Below are 22,155 nucleotides of genomic sequence, written 5' to 3' on the forward strand. Positions count from 1 at the left end.
TATCTATATATGTACACACACAAAAAATTCTACTTACCTTGGAAGCTCTGAAATGGAATATGTCAGTGAAGACACCGCTGGAGACCACCTACACAATGCCAAAAAATCCCTTCTGCAATTATGTAAATAAAATAAGCCAAGTTATGCAGATTTTCTAGGCTGCCAAACCTTGAAAACACTACCAAAAAGCACAGCTTAAATTAAATACTTATAAACATTTTCTTTATATGAAAGAAATGCATATTTTCTGCTAATTTTGTTTTTGGAAATGAGTGAATTACTCTTAAGGGGACTTAAAAGAAAATCACTACCCTGAGTAAATAATTCAGTGTAGGAAATACCAGTTCCAACAAGTTCATTTTGATCAAAATAAAGGTAACTGAAACTGAGTCTTATTGTTTGAGATAAGGGCTACAAAACTGGCAATACTGCTTTTACATATTACCGAAACAAGACTATGTTCTCAGCCCTAATATCTTTGAAATTTCTCTGTGCCTAATTTCTAAGAAGCCAATGCTTGTGCAGTCACATATCTGTTTGTGTTCCAATATTTCCATCCTTCACCACATTTCTTTTAATTCAAGGTCTAATTTCATTGTATAGCTCACATTTGGAAGAGGCACATACAGGACCCTTCTTCAAACCTCTCACCTAAACTGGGCTAATTTGACATCAGAGCAGGTTGCTCCAGGTTTGGTTGATTTTCAGTACCTCTGAGGATGGAGCTTCTACAACTTCTGTAGGGAGCCTCCTTTAGTTTCCTGCAGATTTCATTGGGATTGCTTTTATAAAAAATACTAATATTAATGTCCAAATAAACTGTTCTGTCAACATGATTTCATTTTCTGCTGTATCTCTTCAAGGTGCTGCTATGAGTACAAAACCGGTTGCTTGAACAAAAATTTGCTTGTTTTTTCCAACCACAACACTTGCAAGATTTGAATACAAATCTAGGGGAAAAAAAAATTATAAAAGAGAATTGAAAGCTTCCAATTCTATTTATTGTGTCATCTGTTGAAAGGTAATTAAAAGAGCAACAGCTTGTTAGACAGTCACCATGATTGTCATGAGAAATCACAAAAAATTATCAGTTGCTGACAATATGCATTCTGCAGGGGAATGCTCTTTATCCTACAGCATTCAAAGATGGGATTCTATTATCTAAATAAAAATAACTTTTTCAAAAAGTCTGTCTTGTGTTTTCCATTAATTTAGAATACATATAGGGGACTTGGAGAAGTTACCCATGAAATTTCAGAGGCTTCCTGCTTTGAATGATCTTAATGGATGGACTGAAAGTCACTCAGAAATCTATTGTGGTTTTATACTTACATTTGTCCCCCACATGTAGGTCCCAAGATGCAGTTTCCTGATCCAGATGCTGTGCTTTTCTTCTGAGTAATGGTCCAGCAGGCAGGATGCTGAGGACGGCACGGCGAACACAAAACTCTGGTGGAGCAGTGAGCAGGCTGCAGAGTCAGGTAAGGATCACTTAAGCAACATGACATTTTTGAAATTTCAGCAAAGCTTTTAATGTTATTTTGCAAACCAACATGAAAAGTAGGTAATAGAGCAAATTTAAGGCTTGGAAACATCTCCAGTATTTTAGATGAAATCCCTACACTCTATAATTTTTACACTGGTTTTTCCATTCTTTGTTATTCAGTTGTGCTAGAATTTCATTTAAGTAGGTCTGGGTTTTTTTTCACATTCATATTATTCAGTTGAATTTGTGGTACAAGATGTTCCAGCCAACTTTTCTGGTTGGACCTAATCCCTGTGTCTGGCTGATACAACATGTGAGGCCAAAACCTCTGATCCTCAAGAGTATTTAGTACAGGGAGGAAATCCTTTAAAGTGTCCAGTCTCTGTAGGACTGCAGAGCTCCCCACACATCTCCCAGATGATTCAGTAGCAGTTACATTTCCAGAAGGCAGTGTGGCCAGGTGACCTTTTATAACCCTAAAGTCATTAGCATCTGTTGTTGTCCCAAAACAGGTTGTTCAAGAATCTTCACTATTTATAAAATTTTAGCAAAGGCATTAATGTTCATTGGCTACAAGTCACATAGTTCTCTTATTCATACTAATTCTTTTATTGGTTGATGATTCTTATGCTAATTAGTCCTATTCTCAGTCTTTCTCATCTTTTCTGCTGGTTTTCCAGTTTTTCTGCAGAAGTTGCAGAACCAATTAATCATCTCAAATTTGATTTAATTACTGATTATCCAATAGCTTTGTATGATTTCATGCAAAGTGCCAGAATGATTGCATCAGTCTTAGCTTTTATAAGAGCAAGAAAATATAAACCTCATTTTGGAGAAAAATTTGGAACTCAAATGTCATCAATGCAGGCTATGGAAAGTTGGAAGCAGGTTATGAGTCACTGTCTTGAGTATTGCCTTCCACAATGATTGCCAGTAGTAAATAACCTAAGATTATTTATTCTTCTAAGGCTGTGAAAAAAATCAAATACATGAACAAGCAAATAAGTCTTTGTTTACACTGGGCATTTCAAATACACATTCCGTCAGTGTTGCTTTGACTACAGGATTTCCTCAACAGCTCTTAAAAGAATTTAAAAAGCCATTACTCTTGTAGCAGGATGCAAACACAGGATTGTGTGACTAGCAGAAAGCAAGTTTGTTTTGCCCTCCAGTCATACTAATGTTACCTCTGTTACAACTTACCTATTTAAATGCCTTCATCCTTTGTGATAACTTAAAAGAACTCTCACGTGTTCTGGAAGCAATTCCTGTTTGCTTCTAAAGCCAGTGAACATTTTAAAATACAACTGTCCCACTACCCCTTTTAAAGGTATATGTAAGCCTAGTATTTTTGCTATTACTTCATAATTTCTTAAATTAATAATTTTATGTGGTTTCTTATATTTATACACAGTGAATGATATTGCTATGAAGGTACAAACAAAAAGACATCCTTCTCAATAAGGCTTAGTATCTAAAACATATAGGTAGAACATATAGGTGTAACATCTATGTTGTGCTCCTTAAAAAGTTAAAAGTGCAGCAAAGTTGAAAATATAAATCATAGTAGAATTATCTACTGTTAGAGAAAAAGCTGAGGAATTCCAACACTAAGAATAAATATATTGGTTTTTAACTCTGTGATTGTTTTGTACAGATTTTTTCCCTTAAATATTTTATAATCAGTAAGGATGATTGAACTATATGGCACTTTTCTAGATGAGCTATCTTTTCACTTGTTTTGAGCAGAGATTGTTTATATAAAATAGTCTTAAAAACTACTGCTCAAAAGCCAACTTAAGCACATTCTGATAATGTCAGGAGTTTCAGTACAGTTTCCAGAGATCAACTCAAAGAGGTATCACTCTCTGCAGAACAGACAGGTAGTACAACATTACCAGAAATTGAGGAACCAAGGTTCACAGTCATTTCCCAGAAATCAGATCAGCCTTGCATTACTGAAATGAGTGAGTAACAATCTCTGTCTGTTGGCCACTTTGTTCTGGGTTATCTTCATACACCTGAAGAAAAGAGGCCATAAATAAGAGGTTAGAAAGTATCTCATCCTTGGGAACTTGACAGGGAAGCAGTTACAGAAGATATTAATCTATAGGCTCACAAATAACCCCTTACCCATGGCACTGAAGAACTCCTGTTCAGTGCAAGTCTGTGAGCTGTGATGCTCTTCAGTGGTTCTAAAGGTCATTATTAAGGACATTGCTGAATGAAAGTTTCCCTTGACAGGTTTCTTTAGTATAAACCACTAAACCACCATAAAAAGGAGACCAAAATTAAAAAGAGTGAGGAGTGTATGTTTCATCTGGTGTCTTGCTTTACTAGGTTCTAAGAGTTACTAGTGCAAACAGGATTTTCTCTTGTCCTGTTTCAATGACTTCAGTCCTCTTACATTCCCTGCCAAAGCTGGAATCAGACCTTTTTTTGCAAAGCTGAATGAAGATGTGTTCTGTCTCCAAGTTTTTCAGATGGTGGTGGGAATAAGGGGAAAACCATGAAACAGCCCATTCCAAAACTTTTAAAAAATACAATTTTCATGATTGTTTCCAAGGAAAAATTAATGCAATATTTTCTGTTCCCTAGCTCCCAAGTGAGGATAACAAAGTCTCTTCCATGGGTCATTCTAGTCTCTTGAGATCCTCCTGCCTATTGCATTTTGTCTGGTGACTGAATCACAGGCAGGGTAGTGGAGTGAACGATGTCGGAGTCAGTGAGTCAAGGGCCTGCCCGAATCCTTCAGGCAGAAGCCAGAGTGCAGGAATTGAATTAAAACCCTCGAATGGATTGAAACATGTTAAGCCACCCACACATAGAATGGGAGTTTAAGTAGAAGCGTAAGTATAAGTTTAGATTTAAGGTTGAGTTTTAGGATAAATAGTAAGAAAGTCAGTAAGCCAGTAAGTTTCAGTGAGAGCTGTAGTGCTTTAGTAAGTAAAAGGTGTAAGATGCCAGAGTAGAAGAACAAGTTCTAGTGAAGGTTAATAAACACACTAATGTTTTCAATAGAGGCTCCAGGAGCTCTGTCTTAGACACTACTTAGACAAAATAGAACTTCAGTGACAATATTGCTTACATTTTTAAAATAGAGCAATATAGATCATATACATAGTTTATATGTATCCTAGCGTGTTAAGAAATTAAAATTTTCATAGGTTGAGAGAAAGTGGTTTGAATATACACTTGATAGAAAAACCCCGTATAAAATTATGTATTGGGGAAAGTTAGTACTTTTGCTCTTTGCCTTTTGCCATTGCTTTGCTTTTTGCCATCTCTTTGCCATGTCTGCCAGCATCTCCAACACCCGAGAAGAAGATCGGAGCTCCAGCAGCGTCACCAGCTCTCTCCAGGACCCTCGGGGACAACTCCTGCTTTTTTTTTGGGACTTTATGCCAAACTTAGCATGGACTTTAACGTCTATGACTGTGCCTTTAAAGACTCATTCCATTTTACAATAAATAACCTTTTAGCAACTACTAGCTGCTTTAATCATTTAGAGATAACCAGGCACAAGGGCACGTCAAGAGTGCCAGAAGTTCTTAACCTCACATCACATCATATCAGTGTTGGGCACAGATTTGTGAATCACTGTTCTTTTACAGCATTCAGTGGTAGTTAACCCGAGCCAAGAAATAATACTTTCCTGAATGAAGTTATTCTGGGAAAAGTTCATTCAAAACCTTTTTGTTGCTGTGGTGTTTTTGTTTTGTTTGTTTTGGGTTTTTTTTGGGGGTTTTTTTTTTTGTTGTTTGTTTTGTTTTTCTGGAGGAAAGACCGAAGAATGTCACCATGACAACTTACTTTCAAATGAAAGCATCTTCAAGGGACAGTGTATTAGCGCTTTTTTTTAAAATTAAGCAAACCTCCCCCTCTAAATATAATCTAGAATCTCAAGACAGGTGATTCATTAAGTCTTTTCATATGGAATGTGGGGTTTTGTTGTGCTGACTGCAATCACAATTCCCCCAGTAGTTCCTAACAGGAGATCCGGGGGAGGTTAGAGGGAGGAAAAGACCTGAGTGCCATTTGTATGTACTGATTTAAGGGAAATGGGTATGGAAATAATAGTTACTTTGATGAATTCTCGTAGTTATAAAATAGTAAATTTTATATTAAAAATATATTTGTCATGCAATTCTCTTTTCTATGTTCTCAGACAGCTTTCCAACTAACCTTATAAGGCAAAGGCTGCTATAAATGTAGCTGTTTCTCCTGCAACATGACACAACGCATCAGATGATTTATCTCACAATATTCTTTGCAAAGTAGAGCTGTTAACCTTTAAGTCTTGACTGAATTCTTGTGTGGGTATTTTCCCTCTCTCGAATCCTAAGTATGCTTTCTTCACATCTCCTTGTCTCACATTCCAGCAAACTTTTCAGCAGAGAGCCTTGATTTGCATGGTTTTTGCTCTTCTCTTCTCTGTCCTTAATTGCTCCGCAATTTTTCTCATTTAACCAGTTGTTTGTGTTTCCCAGAAATCCCTAGCTACCTACAAGTAGAGAGACTGCTCCTGTGACTTCCCATTTCCCACAGAAACTAACCAGATAGCTACATGATTTTACTTTTTAATTTTGTTTTATTAGCATTCCACTCAAACACAGTATATTTAATGGACTGCAGCTTTTGGCCTGCAGTTATGCTCATTTTGTTTCATACAAAAGAGGTGTTTCTCACCTCATTATCCTGTTCCACACAGTTAGAGACGAACCCATTTTCCTGATCCCTTGCTTCTATTAAGAATGAAAGGTTGTGCTGTAATTTGCATATTTTGGTGGATTTCAAAGACACAACTCTCTGGGCTACTAAAGAGGCCTGATTCTAAAGTTTTTTGTAGTAAAATAATGTGATTTTCATGTTACGTCATGATACTAATGGAAAGGTGAGTTGATAAAATAATACATCAACATTAAGGTCTGCAATCATATGAATGAGCTACAGAATTTCTCATTTTATCTCCCGCTGATTTGCAGATAAAATTGCCCATTTAGCTTGAGAGATGTGCTGTGGCATTCTAGACTTAAGTTTCTGTCTTCATGATCTTGTGACTGGGATAGAGTTAATTTCCTTCCAGGTACCTCGTACAATGCTGTGTTTTGGAACTGATATGAGGAATAATGTTGATAACATTCAGGTTTTAGTTGTTGCTAAATAGAGTTTATCCTGATATACAAGGACATTTAATCCTAAGATTGACCATTTTTGCTATAAGTATTTAAGAAAAAATTTCTGGAAGTGCCAAATCAATTAGGACTACATTTTTGTTTAGTCTGCAGAAAACAACTCATTCAGGCATAATCCAAATCAGTGGTATCTTTTACTTACCCATTCTGCCGGCACCTCCCCCTTCAGAAGCTCTTATGAACATGATGGCAAAAGGCAATATTTAGATATCCTGGAATGTCCTTCCTCTTCTTTTTTGTATCCTTTTCCATTTTGAGGAGAGTCCAAATGCTGTCACGACAAGAGATGAAGCTGTGATATGCAGTTGCAGATGTGTTGTGAGACAAATAGCTCCCCCAGAATGTTGAAGAATCTTCTTTAGAAGCATTATGTAGACAGCACCGAAGTTCTAAGTGCAAAAATTTTGGTTTAGTAGCCAATCTCTCAAGAACAATTCCACTGTGTAAGCACAGAGGAGAAGCTAAAGTAACTTCTAAGGAGCAGGATGGATGTTTACCTGAAAATATACGTTGGCCTTCAGGAGCTTGGGCATAAACCCACTTGAAAACTGCTACAGGTACCTGCTGTTACCATTTACATTGTCTCTAGTCGATCAGAATGCAAAGTGTCACTTTCCTTTTTAGCATTTAAATTTTACTTTTTTTCATGTTCTACTTTTGAAACAATTCCTTCTTCTTTCTACTTTTTTCTTCCTTTTTTTTTTTTTTTTTTTTTTTAAGGACAAAATCTCCACTCATCTCCTACCCTCATGTAACTGAAAATATCTCTCAGATTCATAAGATTTTATGGTCACAGTAGATTACTTTGCATAATTTAAATGAAACATTAATATTTCAGGTCTCATTTTAAATTGCATGCAATTTCAGGATACACAGGTCACAGTGAGGACAAAGTAGTTTTCTAGTAGTTTTTATCCAGCTAAAGATGAACAACTTGACAATAAAGCAAATTTATGTACTCTGCACATGTGACAATTTCCAAGAAGAAAATAATTTGACTAAAACTCTGAGCAAGATACAGTGTTGAGAGTGACTCAAGCTCTGTATTGCACTTTGTAAAAGTGTCTTTTCAATCACAAGGTGGTTCAGTAAGATGAAGGGCTACAAGTGATCCTCTGCCCTCTGAGGGGTTTTGCCAGTACCTTTCTTAACAGTTCAGTGCTCAAGCCATATCGAACCATTTTTGGAGCATCCAAAAACTGGGACAGAGTGTTTACCTCAAAGCAACCTATGACACCCAATTTGTCCTGATTTAAATATCAGACAACAAAATATCCTTCATTTGAGTGATGAAAATTAGTTTTTCTTTCTGTTTATACTTTAATTATTTTCTAAAGGATCATTTTCTCTAATTCATATAAACAATCAAAATTTTTGCAAAAAATTATGAATATAACCTCTTCCTATTACCCATAAGGTATGTAATACAGGAGAGGAGACAAGCACAGTCTAATGAAATGTCATTATATGGGACACAATTCTTCCAGCAGAATTTTCTGCAGGGCTCTGAGTGTGCAGAAGCTGTGTAAAGAAGTTTTAATATGAAACAGGTCATGAGCAAGATGCCTTCTATGGCCACTGATACAAAGAGTCAGCAATGACTGCCTATACAGGTATAAGATAAAGAGCAGTAATATTCTTCAGATTCTGAAAACAAAAGGTAGAAAACCCAGTGGCCCCAAAGCAGACACAGCAACTTGCAGGCTCAATGTCCAAGTGTAAAACAAATGATAGCCTTAAATCTAGTAATCAATTGCAAGAAAGACTTCCTGAGACAGCAAACAGTAGTGATAAGAATGCATAATGGAAAAGTCAAGCATGTGAAATTTCAAAGATTAATTAGGCAGAACATTTGGTTTCCTGGGTCTCTAATGCTTCCGGACCTGTTCTTGCAAATGCTTGGAAAACTTCAAGGAGTGTTCTTAGGAAGAATAGTCTAGTGGAATAGTTTTGAAATCCAACTTCTGGAGAGTAGGAGAAAAAAAAAATCAGTGAACTTAGAAGCTTAGAAATGTAGGTTTTTAGGAATAAAAGAGTAAAATTCTTCAGCATGTACATTTCAGCTATACTCTGCTATGCTGATTAGTCAGTTTGCATGTCCTATGAAGAGGGCACAAGGAACATTGGAGAAGGTTTGTGCTCTCTTGAGCCTTCAAATAAATGTTTGCATTGGCAACAGCTCTGGCTTTCTTTTGGGAGTTGGTGTAATATATCAAAGTAGCAAGAATGTGTTCTTGTTCTCTGACCTGAGACAGAGCCCAACCACATTTTGTACTGATTTTGTTCCCCTTCTGGAAATAGGCAACCAATGCTAGCACCTAAGTTTTTAAAAACTGTCAAAGAATAATGCTTACATGTACAGAGTCAGCTGGCTCCTTAGTTCCTTGAGGCCTCACACTGAAATGCCCAGAGATTTATTATGATCAGCATGTCATAGAGAATGCAGTCATAGGAGCTGGGGATAAAGCTAAGTGTAAACATATTCCAGCATATAGTCAGGGAAGTTTCAGTAGCCAGGTGGCAGCTTAGGACTCATCTGTGACAATTCCTATGGATTCTCCCTACTGCCCTCAGTTGCATTCTGCCATGTGTCTCTGTGCATGATGCCTGTTATGCTTTTTAGACCAAAAGGTGCCAGGATTTATGGGAATGACTATATATTTTTGGTGACATTTAAATTTGATTACCAGCCATGATGACCTTACATGGTGTTTGGGTAAAGCAAACTGTTTGCAGCGTTGTGCTTCCATTCTGGTACCTTGCTCTGCTGGCAGGGAAGCAGTAAGCTGTTGGGAAAGCAAAGAAAATCCTATATAAGGCAGCAGAGTTGTATTGCCTTCAGAAAACTGAGCTGTGTTCAGGCACACATTTATTAATATCACCAGTAATTGTTTAATTCTTAAATAGAGACCATGAGTGTGAGGCAGATAAAACACTGTATCAGCCCTTGTTTAGAATGACATAAGACTGATTTCTAGCTTTACCTTTCAAAAGTGATGAAAAAACTTGCTTGAAAGAAAATATTATGGGGAAAATCTGATTTTTAATTAATCTCCCCATATGCTTTACCCCAATGTGGATGTTGCACGTACACTATTACTGTATTTTATTCAGCCCCTATTACATATAGAAAAAAGTGGTTCAGTGTGCAAGCTCATAATGGCTACATTCCACAAAAATACATTCAAAATTTACATGAAAAGGGAGGTTTCTGTAGCACTAGAGCTTTTCCAATAACCACTTCTCCTGTATAAAAGACAAGAGACTAAGAATGATTGTCCTGTTACTGTAAGTCCTATTGCATTATTATTTATAAATTGTTTGTAAATAACATAAAGCAGAAATAATTTGTTTTCCAAAATTTTCTTTCTCTTTCCATGCCTATCCTATATGAAATAAATCTGTAGTAGAAATACTTTATTCTTCTTTCTTAGAATCCTGATTCTAGTTTTTTCTTCCTATTGATCTGTTTACAGTGATTTGTGTGCCACTTCCTCAGTTGTTCAATGAATCTGTTTTTCCCTGGTTAATATTTTGGTCAAATTCTCAAGACACTGGAAATTAGAATTTCATTGGTTTCAGGAAAGCTATGGCCATTGTCACATATTAGGATTTGTTTCTGCTCTTTAGAGAACATTAAGAGCTGAAGAAAAAGTAGAATGTTTCAAACTGCATCCTGCCTCTTTAATTCAGGATCCGCAAATTGCAGTAGAAGTATCACTGTAGGAGAGTGCCATAGATTCTAATTCTTCCTTTTAAAAAAGCTCTGAAAATACTGCCTTACTTCACAATTTTGAGAACTGCATTTGCTATTTTAGTCTTTTACAAGCGTGTTACAGACCTCTATTAGTGTATGGTCTTACTCACAGCCTTTAAGCTGACTATTTTGCTAAGGATGAAATATTATTTATCCAGCAGTTGTTCCTGTAACAACTATATTTATAGTCTCAGTTTCCAATTATATACATAATTTATATTTTTTTGCTGTTCAGGTTTCCATGTTTAATGCTAACATCCTACACCTGAAGGCACAAAAATTTCATCCATAATTGTGTTCTCATTCCCTGTTGAGTATTTGTTGCAATGGTAAAAAATATCACAATTAATATTTACAAGGAGTGCCTAACAGCAAATGTATAGATCAGGACACATTTTGCTAAAAAAACTTTAGTTCTAGGTCTATTTTGTGTGTCTTATTAATGCCCTTTACATTTTGAATCTCCTGTTATTCTCACTGTTCCTTTATCTATGAGAACTTATTCTGAAAGGCCTTTTAGCCAATTATTTCATATTGCATCCTGAAGGGGATAATTTGGGGATAAATGGCCAAATCTAATCTTCTGTGCTCTACAAATGAGTTTTTTGCTGTGTACTTTTTTTTTACTGTGTGTTTGAGCTAAATTAATTTTGCCACTAGCAAAATTTAAGGAGTGCCTGTGTCAATCATGTTTGGCAAGCTAACCTAGCATTAATATCATAGATCCTTGCATCATGAAAGCATTAAGTTGGTCTTTCACAATTTGAGGAGTGAGTGATACCTTGAAAAGAATGGAAATTGCATGGAAGGATGGAAAGAGAAAGAAGCATGTATTAGCTTTCTTTCCTGGCTGGTATTTTGCCATCTGGCAAATATAAGGTTTATAGCCAAGTACGGGACACAATCTTCACAAGGCAATGGTCTGAGCTCTGGGCCTCGAGCATGCTTTGCAAAAAAAAATAAAGGTCAAAGAAAATATTTAACTTCTTACATTTCAAGTTCTGAAGTTTAAGGCATTGAGTGGAATAGCAATGACTCTGTGACCTTTTAGCAAAATTTTCAAACAGGCATTGCAAACTTTACTCCCTATCATAAATGCCAATTAGCAGGAACATACAGGAGAAGAAAGGATTGCCAAAGCAAATCAACAACAACTTAAGCAAACAAAGAACATATAAATACAAAATGGGATTAAACTGAGAGCCTCCTGCCATGCTGATTACTGAGAATACTCTTTTGAAGGTTAACACTTCTCTAATACAAGCAGAATAAGCCACGTAGGATAGTACTCCACAAGAATGTCACCACTATACAACAAAAACCAAGGAAAACTGAAGTTCTTAGAGGAAGGGAGTTGAAAAGGAAGTAACCAAATAGGAATCATATTTAAAAAATACCTAGTTTTTTTAATGCTGAGAAAAAATGCTTTAGCCAGTCTAGCTAAATATAAAACTTCTAAGAAAGCACTTTGTGTCATAAAAGCTTAAACATTTAACAAACTAAGGCATGGTTTGGCTTTCAGCCAGACTAGCATTCAGCCACGTGATTAATTTAAGACCCAGTAATTCCTTTCTGCTTCAGTAAAGTAGAAGCCAGACAGAGGCATGGTAAGCTCACTATTTGCCTTAAAACTTTGAGGAGGAGAGCTGTTTGATAACACCTGGTGGAGCTTGAGGGCAGATTTCCAAGGCTTCTGTGCAAAGATTGGTAGGAAGGGAGAGGAGGAACCAAAATGGATTCAGCCACCATGAGGGTGTAGAAGCAGCTCTTTAATGGTTGCGGCATCAAATGTAATTCAGAAGTAAGCAGAGATAAAAAAATAAGTTTCTTTGACAGTGTATTTGAGGGCTGTACCTATAGGTAGCATCTACACCAGATTTTCTTACTGTCTCAGAGAACATTAATGTGGTTCTCTTTTTTTATCAATTTGAATAATTACATTCCAACACTAATTCATATTCAGGGTTTTTGGGGTTTTTTTTGTGGTTTTTTTGTGGGTTTGTTTTGGGTTTTTTTTTGTTTCCCTTTTGTTGTTTCCTATAAGGCGCCTAAAGGAACTGAGGAATGAAAGAGCAGAGAGATTCTTCAGTGAATCTACCCCTTTGACTTTCAGCATTTCTCCATCACAAGGCACTAAGAACATGTCTTTCCTCTAAAACTTACTCATAATCCATGAAAATTTGATTTCAAAATTACTTATTTAAGGGCTCAATATGGAAATGTCTATCTAGTTCAGAAGTGCTGCTTTCTTTATGGGACTCCATTCCTCTTCCAGTCACTTCCATTAGTTTATAAAATCTTTACTCTCCATGGCTCCTCCCCTGGAAAAAAAATTAGAAAAGAACATTCTTTGGTACAAGACTAGGGTAAAAAGGTGATTTTCTTCTCAGTCCTTACAGACATTTTGTATGCTTCTGAGCAGAGAGTAGGAGCTCCAATATTACACACAATACAAAACCTTAAATAGATGCAGCACTGTAGTTGTGCAGCCACTTGGCACTTTGTCCCCTTGAAAGTAATTGCAGTAGAGCAAGAGGACAGAACAATTAATTAGTGGAGCCAACAAGCAGAGGATAGCAGAACAAGAGCCATGGGGCGAGATTTTGTTGGGGGAGAAGGCAGAGTTCTCTAAAGGAGGCTCTAATTACTGTGGCAAAAGGAACACTGAAGAAGAAATTGCTGCAACAATGCAAATGAGTGGGTGTAAAACTCAGCTCTACATGGTGTAGACAGTACTTGAATACGGATCTAAAAGGACCCCTACTTCATGCATGAGACGTTGCTCAATAAAATGTTAAAGGACTGGAGAGAGCTGGAGGTGATGGTAAGATTTTAGAGGGAAATTTTGCAGCAGTAACAGAGAAAAGAACATTTAAAGTACTTTGCTGCACAGGAAGCCAGAGAGAAAATGCTGAGGACATGTATTTGTAGAACAGGGGAGAAGAAGAGACTGACTAAAATAATAATAATAAATAATGTGCAAGAAATCTGTTGCACTACAGAATGAAGATGGGAAATGGGGAAATAGATTGTTACAAGAGAGAGCTATTTGAGAAGGCTGATTTGCTCATGGGAACAAGGAAAGGAAAGGGCTGATCAAGGAAAAGAGCTGTGTGCTAGAAGTCAAGAAGTAACAGAAAATTTGAGAGTAATCAAAAATTAAGAAGGTTAGACTTTGGGGCTCTGGGGTTTTTTTAGGGTAAGAATTTTCTGCAAATGGTGAAAGACTCTAAGGACATTCCAGGATTTTGAAAGAAGTGGACATAAAGTGCTGGCAGGGGAACATGTGGAGGTCTGAGCCACCAGTGTGATAGAGTGGTGCAGCAAACACTGGCAGTAGTTCTCTTTTTCCCATAGAAACTGAAAATATTATTAGCAGTTTCTAAATCCCTCATTGTATGTTTCCGGTCATTTGTTTTCAAGAACAAGGAAGCAGATGAGGAATAAAGATATAAACAAAGAATAAAAAAACCAGTTCAAAGCAGGGAGAAAAAAGATAAGACCTTTGCCAATAGCACCAAATGGCATAGCCAGGAAAAAGACATTTTATTTATGAATATCTCATCTCAAGGATTCAAGCAGACATTTATAAGCAAATATTAACAAAGCGGTTTAGACATACGGTATTTAAGCAGAAGCATGTAATTTTAACTGTCTGTATTTTCCATCACATGTAACTTAAATGCTGTAAAAAGCCATGAATATTTTCTTTTTTTAAGATTATTTTTCTGTGACAGCCAAATGAGCAAAGTCATTGGCTGTTTCTGCTTTGTTAAAGAAAGGTTTTTCATTTGCTTATAGATTTGCTTCTTTAAAGAGAAAACAATATTACTGTACCTAAGATATCACTCAGAGGTAGCTGCTCTTAAAATGCTTAATTTAAATTCATGATTAAAAACCAGCATTCCTTTCCCAAACATTATTTTGTATATCATAATTGGTTTTTGGATGAGCATATATTCACTTCCAAAGGCTTTACATCTTTAGAGTAGCAAGTAATCAGGACACAAGCTATAGAAAAAACAATACTTATGCCTGTAAATATGAGCTGCTCCTTTGGCCAATGTTCAGAAGGGTAAATACCAGAGATGAAACGAAGACGAAGAGTGATTAGTTAATGATTACACAGAGTAAGAAATCAAAACCAGACATTATCCAAAGAAAAATTTTACATTACAACATTATGTGTTCAAGGCAGGAGAACAATTTGTAAAAGCTTCTAAGCCAGCTAGCAATGTTTCTGTTGTTGAGTAATAGGTTGGGTGAAAGAATTAAGAAATTCAAGTAGAAAATGGCCCTGCATTGATGAAAGGAGTGTGTTGGGGGATGTAGTTGACATTAAAACCTCTTTATGAACAAATGAAGTACCCTTTAGAGTATGCATGTAGGATATTTTTCACATATTTATCATCAGTACAAGATTTCTATTACTTCTAAAAACTAAGCATTTATTTTACGATAGCAATTATAATTTTATTACAGTACAGGTTACCTAGAATATTTAAGAAAACCAAAGATGCTGACAATATTTAATCATTAAGAACACAGTGTTCCAGTGTCATTACAGTGAACAATTAGTTAAAATAGGAAACAAATTACAAACTAATGATAACCCTGGTCCATTATTCACTTGATATTATAATATATTATTTCCTCACTGTGAACACTTTGTTCTGCAGCATAAATTTGACAATGCATTTGGACTGGGACTCCCTCTCAAATCAGTTTTATAAGGCCCCATAACATTAATTATAAATTACAAAGCTGGTTTGTCCTTATGGAGCCATCATAAGTCTTTCATATTTTAATTTGTTGCCACCTCTTCTTGTTTCATAAAAACTGTCTTGAAGAATGATAAAAATGTTTAGCTATTGAAAATTATTTCTAGTATACTTTAAATTATTTTTTTTAAAAAAACTTGGGGTTAAAGCATGCTTTCTTCAGCTGTATCCACCAATAAGGTTTAAAGTTTCTTTAAATGCACTTGCAGTTTCCCCATAAGGCTACTTCTGAATTTGACTTAAATCATCATAATAAAAAATACCCCAAACCCAACCAAAATAGGATCTTTTCTAGGATTAGCATATCAAATGAAAGCAGTTAGTATGCCTATTTAACAAAAACAAACAAACAAAATTCAAACCCAAAAGAAATAACACGGTAATTTCAAATCAGTGTTATCTTTGAGAAGGTTAAAGGCTTATCTGTCATACTATGGGAAAGTGATTTAGGTCTTTTGACCATATCCAAGCAGTTAATAGTTATTTTCCTTTATTTTCCTGTACATTTGAAAAATATGCATGCATAAATAGTTAATATTTTGGGTTTAGCACTCACCTATTTTCAATTTCCATTTGTTGTGGAAGAAGTGACAGGTTTAGCCTTGCTTGTAGACCTACTTTGGCCGACCATAACACAGCATCCTCCATCTGGAAATTGTTCAGAAGATGTAGGAGATGTTTCTTGCGCCGTCCTTCCTGCAATTTAGATTGTCATAGAACCATTCATTAACATAGCTCTTATTTAACAGGTTTTGGACAACCAAAGGGGATAAAAGGGATTGACACTGTGTCCCCTTATTGAATGTGGACATTTATGTAGGATTAGGTAATTATGCTATTTCAGCTATATATTTGGGGCTTGGAAACAAAACAATTGCAATATGAATAAAGCATTTTCTGTTTAAGAGTGTAGTAAATATTTTTTACAAATACTCTCCAGAAGTCCTGTCACACATGTGATCATGCTCTGCTTTATTAAGGTGGCTTTCAGCAAGTGAGCTGCAATCCTGATAGTGCATGGGCTGACCTCTCATTTGAATATCTTTACCACTGCACAGTGCTAGCTCTTGTTTAGTTATGTTCTCTGGTCCATTTTTAAATATTTACTTGCAAGTTTGCAGGTAAAGAAACTACTACTAAAGAAACATCATTAAAGTCAGTTACAGAGTATTGCACGTACGGTAAGGAATAAAACCTTGGGTCAAAACCACTGCACTGCAGCAGACAATTAACCTAAGCCTGTGAGGAAACTTTATCAGCTAAATCAAAGGGCTTTTGACTTTGGAACAAAGGTTACCAGGCTGTGCACAGGGAAATGTCTCCTGATGGACAGTGCACAGTTTCTCACAGCTTCTCCTTATTTCCAGTTGCCAAACTCCGAGGAAATTCTTAAATGCATCACTGCCTACTATTAGACACATAATATACAGTGTAAAGAAATGTAAGTATATGCTCTATCTAAATATTTTATTTAACATTTGTACACATAACTATAGTATTTGATGCATTCAATATAGAGTCTCGCATATATGCAACCAAAATATTGCAGTTAATGTTGTAGGTAATTCATTGAATTTGGTAACAAATGGTAGCCAGGGGAAACATGGAAAACAAAAGTTCCTTAATATTGCCTCTACATTAAATTGCAGCCTGCAGTATGAACTGGCAAATAAATAGGGAGCCCAGGATGAGTTCAGGTTTTCACAGTGTGCCTTCTTCATCTGATTTTCTACCAACTGTTTGGTAAAATGATTATATATTTCTCCAAGCTATAATTCAATTGGTCTTTCCAACCACACACAACAAGATCTTGTCTTTATTTGAAGTTTTGGCAAATTGGTTAATTAAGTCATCACTAAAGCAAAATTCTGTGGAATCAAATTGTGACAAGGTATCACCTTGGTTGTGTCTTTCAGAAAACACGCCTGAAAAGTGTTTGTCTGCAGTATCCGCTGTGTTGGCTTCTGAGCAGCCACTGCTTTTGCCTCTTAAAGAATGAAATGGGACTAATCATCTTCTTCCTATGGTAACTACACACTCAATGTCAATTAGACAGTACCTACAAATTAGTTGTTCTTACTATCACAGCTGTTGTTACTGGTCTCCAGTCACTTCAGAGGGTGGATTTGGAATTTTATTTTTACACTTTAAATGAATTTTAGATATTTTACTTCAGGTAATTGAACCTTTCTCTTGCATTATGTTCTATAAATCTGGCCTTTTAAAGATCCCACATTGTTTATACAGTGTGTGACAAGAGATACAGTTTCTGTGTATCTATGTGATTTTATGATTTGTCAAATATGCTTCCTTGCCCCAAACATTTTCCATATGTATTTACATGTAAACAATGTATCTGTAGTGTCTTACAATGCTGAGTCTTTTTTTAAGCATAAGCGTTGTGGACACCTCATGTTTAGCCCAGCGGTCACTGTGTTTATTCTCTTCTAGTGCTTATGTACCAAAGACAGAAGCAGGTCGTTGCAAGTGGGAAGAAGTTCTGAAAGATTTGGACAGGATCAAGACATCCAAAGTAAGTTCATACAACAGTCAGCATTTCATATACAGAAATTTCACGACTATAAGGCGCACCCTTTTGACTAAAATTTTGCCCCAAACCTGGAAGTGCGCCTTGTAGTCCAGTGCACCTTATATGATGGACAAAGTTCGGAAATTTGTGAACCCGGAAGTGCGATCTGCAAGCTGAGCCGGGACCCGCGGGAGCTGCGGCCGTGTGGGGGAAAACGGGAACTGGCGCGGCTGCCAGACGGGGAGAAGCGGGGGGAAGCGGCACGGCCGCGGGAAAGCACCAAGAAGCGCTGCGGGAAAGTGCTGAGAAGCGGCAAAAAAGCATCATGGGAAAGCACCGAGAAGCGACAAAAAAGCACTGCCAAAAAATGGCGAAAAAGCAGCGAAAAAGTGACGCAGGAAAGTGCCAAAAAGCAGCGAAAAAATGCCGCGGAAAAGTGGTGAAAAAGCGCCGCAGGAAAGCGCCGAAAAGCGGTGAAAAAACGCTGTGGAAAAGCGGTGAAAAAGCACCGCGGGAAAGCGCTGAGAAGCAGCGCTGCCGCCGCCGGCCGGGGGGAAGCCGGGACGCAGCGGTGGGAACCGGGAGCCATGAGCCGTGCCAGCCGGCGCCAGGGGCGGGCGGGAGTGCCGGGGCCCGCTGCACAGAGAGGGCGCCTGGGGCTGTGTTTAAAGGCGACACCGATCTTTGAAAAATGTTTGCAAATTGAGCACCTGCCAGTAATTCGTTACTTTGTTGCATGCCAAGTGGCTCCTCGCTGCAAAAAAATAGTGCGCCTTATAGTCCGGTGCGCCTTATATGATCTACAATGTTGTGAAAGTTGCCGACTCCTGGGGGGTGCACCTTATAGTCCGGTGCACCTTATGGCCGTGAAATTACTGTAATCATAGAACAAGACTTAATAAAATATTTAGAAATGCACTCAGCTAAGAAGTGTGCATGAGTGGGAAAGGGATGGTGTTTGTTAGCTAATGTTTATAATTCCAACCCTTGTTTTCTTGTAGGATATTGATGTCAGTTTATACACTGCAAATGCAGATGAGGATGTAAGTAAACTGCACTTATGACCACAACTAATATTTAATGTGGTGGCTTCATTCCCTTACTAGAAATTATCTCTTAAAGCAGACTTGCTCTAATTCGATAGATGTATTTAAAATCAAGTAATTTGCCTTGGAATAAATAGTTCTTCTAATCAAAGTGCTTATGATAAATTATGCAAGCAGGTATTAATTATTTTTTATTTAGTCATCTGCTACTAGAATTAATCTAATCTACAATTAATCAACTAAAATTGAACGGGATGATCAAGGCCATGTTGGATGGGGCTTTGAGAACCTGGCCTGCAGAAAGGAGTCCCTGTGCATAGCAGAGAGGTTGGAAGTACAGGATCTTAAAGGTCCCTTCCAACCCAGACTATTCTGTGGTTGTGTGATTCGAAATTATTTTATCAAAGCAAACAATGCTAAAATAATGCTGGGCTTAATTTGTAATTTAAGGGAGCATTACCTATTTCTTCTACTCTCTTACCCATTCTGAATTCAGATTTCTGAGTAAAAGTGTTAAAAACTACTAAGAATAATATTAAAGAATAATATTAATTTAATAATTAATAATATGAATTTCATTATGTTTAGTTATCTGCCCGGTTCCTAGCCTATTTAATTATTTTGATATGTTCTTCACTAAGACACGGTTTCACCTCATCTTAGCAAACTGCTTGGCCTTTTTCTTCTTAGTTCTCACAGCCCATCTCTGCAGATATTCAAATGTATTTGAATAGTAAGAAATGAGGCCCAGTAAATAAAAATCAGCCTCTTTGTGGCTGATTTTGTCTTAGATTGCATCTCACTTATATTGTACTTGTGTTTCAAATTATATCATAAATTTATTGCAACTGCATTTTTTTTCAGGAAGAATGCCAAGAACTTGTAATGAGGTGTTTTTTCTTAGAGACAGAAGTGATATTTCAAGAATGTCGTATCAAAAATTGTAGTAAAACACAGGATGTGCGGAACATATGGCAAAATGGGAATAAAAAATTAAACACAAATAAGGTAAGCAACAACTACAGCGTGTGGAAAAAAGGAAAATAAAAAATGTTTCTTCGGTAGCAGAAATACCTCTTATTACATAAAGAGTGGGATGATAGAGATGAATAGTAATGAGATTCCAGTAAGCTGTACACATAATAATGAAAAATCAGAGAATGGTGGTTTTATAGAAAAAAATACTTTCAGGATTCCCATAAAAGCAAATATTTTTGTGCATGCTTGTGTATGTCAGGGTGTGTGTGTAGCTTCAGTATCTGCAGTCAGATACGTTGCACATCCAGAAAATTATCCTAATTTTCAGAGGGACGGTCATTTGTATCTTTTACTGAAGTGATGTACCTCTCAAAGATGATCCTATTCAAAAAGTAAGCCAGGAACTGCACAGACCATAACTACTATGGAAGCCTCCACTAATATTTTCCATAGCCATTACCTGTATTGGAATTAATCCCAAAACGAGGGAAAAAAAATTATTTCTCTAGCAGAACCAATGGATAGTTATCCTGCTTTACTATTGCATTTTGTTTTTCAGTTGACTTCCACAAAATCAGAAAAATGCAAAGAATGTGAAGAATATGAAGAAAAAAATTTTACAGAATTTGTACAGAATTTTGAAAAGGTTATACAGAGAGATTGCAAACACTGACGTTAACACCCTCAGAAATTAGATTATCACCAAAAATAAACCAGAAAAAGAAAATAATTTACAATCCTCTTGGCTATCTCTTAATATACCTGTTTCTATTGTGGTTTTCAGGTAAACTCAATTACTTCTTCTACCCAAGAACTCAAAGTTAAAAATTAATATATTTATGTAGAGACTCTTCATTACCTTTCCCCCCTTTTGTACAATGCTAGCATAAGGGCATTAAAAATTATCTTCAGTCTTCTCACAGAAGGTAAAGCTGGTGCTTGTTTCTACTATTTGATAACAACATGTTCTGTTCCTTCATTTGTTACCTCTGACATGATTTTATTCATTAATGTAATGACTACAACTCCTTTATCGGTTGCCAAAGATTTCAACTGAGACGTCAGCCAAAGCAGTGTTAATTTATTTCTCTGAATAAAGGAGGTGACCATGTCTCTGACACACTTACAAAAATAAAATTTCTATGTGGTAGAAATCTTGCCTGTGAAGTAGGGTTTGTAACTTTAGTCTCCTTTTGGGAAAGAACACTGAAGACACGAATCACTTTTGGCCAATTATTGGAAATCATAACTATATTTCTAAGACTCAATGCAGTCACCTGTCCTCTGGTATTTCTGCAATGTTGCCCAGACTCCTTTAGGCTCTTTCTAAACTAACTGCTTTCCTCATGATTCACATTCATGTCATATCAGCTGCCATCCATAATAAGTAATTCTTTTCTCCAGGCACCTCCATTTCTCTATCTTCGGCTGATAAATGGCTGAGTCATTCAGCTGTCCACTTACCGGGAAGGAAGTTTCAATCTCATTATGGCAACAGACCACTGCCTGCTTCTCTTTTATTTTTGGGATGCTCCCAACAGTCAATCTTTAGCACTCTGAGGAGTTGAATCTCCAGTAAACTGCAAGAGGAAGAACATAAATGTGAGCATGCAGGATGTCATCTTCCAGGGGACTTGTAGACACGCACGTTGGAAATTCATAAGCACATTGATATCAGCATTAATCACTGGTAGACATATCACAAAAGAAAAAAAATTATTTGCCACCCTCAAACATCAAAACGAGAAATGCTTATTACATGGTTTGGATGAAATAAAATGGTCCTATATGTTAATTTTTCCCTTAATTCAGTGGTATGCACTGAATATGATTTTTCCTTAGCTGATGTCACGTGCACAGAAAAGATTACACCAAGTTACAACTTTGGTCTTTAGTCAAAGAGATAAAGGGACTTTGCTACTTTCTGGCTTTGAGAGGGAAGCAGTATCTTTATCTTGACCATTTTGAAAATCAATTTCCTGATTAATTCCATTTTATTTTTCATTAACTCATTTACCAGTGGCAAGTATGTTAAATATGATGAATTTGTCTTTCCAAACTATGTTGCTCAGTCTGTGACAGCTTGCCACCCTGTTAGCCTCTTTCTGTTGGACACAGGCCATATCCCTTTTATTTCATCTCCACCTGGTCCAGGTGCATATTCTGGGATGAAAAGAGGCCATTTACTAATCTGGATCTCCAGCATTTCTGTTAGGGTTTACTTTTTCCTGAGAAGTAAGCAATATGATAATAAAGTAATCTAAGATTAGCCTAGCTGTCATTATCAACAACTCCTATATCACAAGATTTGCCCTCATCACAGTTACACTGAAAGGTGACTGAGTTGCCAACCCCTTCCTTGTAGTGTCAAAACCACAGGGA

The 22,155-nt window shown here is 36.7% G+C and overlaps 1 protein-coding gene and 1 long non-coding RNA gene across 2 annotated transcripts in view; one reads left to right on the top strand and one right to left on the bottom strand.

Annotated features, from left to right (window-relative positions):
* The window catches only part of IL15 (interleukin 15), a 29,846-nt gene extending 8,597 nt beyond the window's left edge, over positions 1-21,249 (top strand). Inside the window, exons 2-7 of the mRNA XM_033059350.2 lie at positions 1,352-1,481; positions 17,136-17,245; positions 17,671-17,752; positions 18,751-18,792; positions 19,660-19,803; positions 20,333-21,249. Of these exons, the coding sequence (XP_032915241.1) occupies positions 1,419-1,481; positions 17,136-17,245; positions 17,671-17,752; positions 18,751-18,792; positions 19,660-19,803; positions 20,333-20,446 (555 nt within the window). The 5' untranslated portion in view covers positions 1,352-1,418 and the 3' untranslated portion in view covers positions 20,447-21,249. The remainder of the gene's footprint in view (positions 1-1,351; positions 1,482-17,135; positions 17,246-17,670; positions 17,753-18,750; positions 18,793-19,659; positions 19,804-20,332) is intronic.
* LOC116996175 lies at positions 1,387-21,310 on the bottom strand. The gene is made up of 6 exons (XR_004417894.1): positions 21,238-21,310; positions 15,776-15,915; positions 12,602-12,759; positions 6,824-6,952; positions 3,385-3,507; positions 1,387-1,469 (listed from the first exon to the last, which is right to left on the bottom strand). It is a non-coding gene; the product is annotated as an uncharacterized LOC116996175 (long non-coding RNA).
* Between the last annotated feature and the right edge of the window lie 845 nt (positions 21,311-22,155).

This window comes from Catharus ustulatus, chromosome 5, assembly GCF_009819885.2.
Source record: "Catharus ustulatus isolate bCatUst1 chromosome 5, bCatUst1.pri.v2, whole genome shotgun sequence".
In the NCBI taxonomy this organism is placed as follows: domain Eukaryota; kingdom Metazoa; phylum Chordata; class Aves; order Passeriformes; family Turdidae; genus Catharus; species Catharus ustulatus.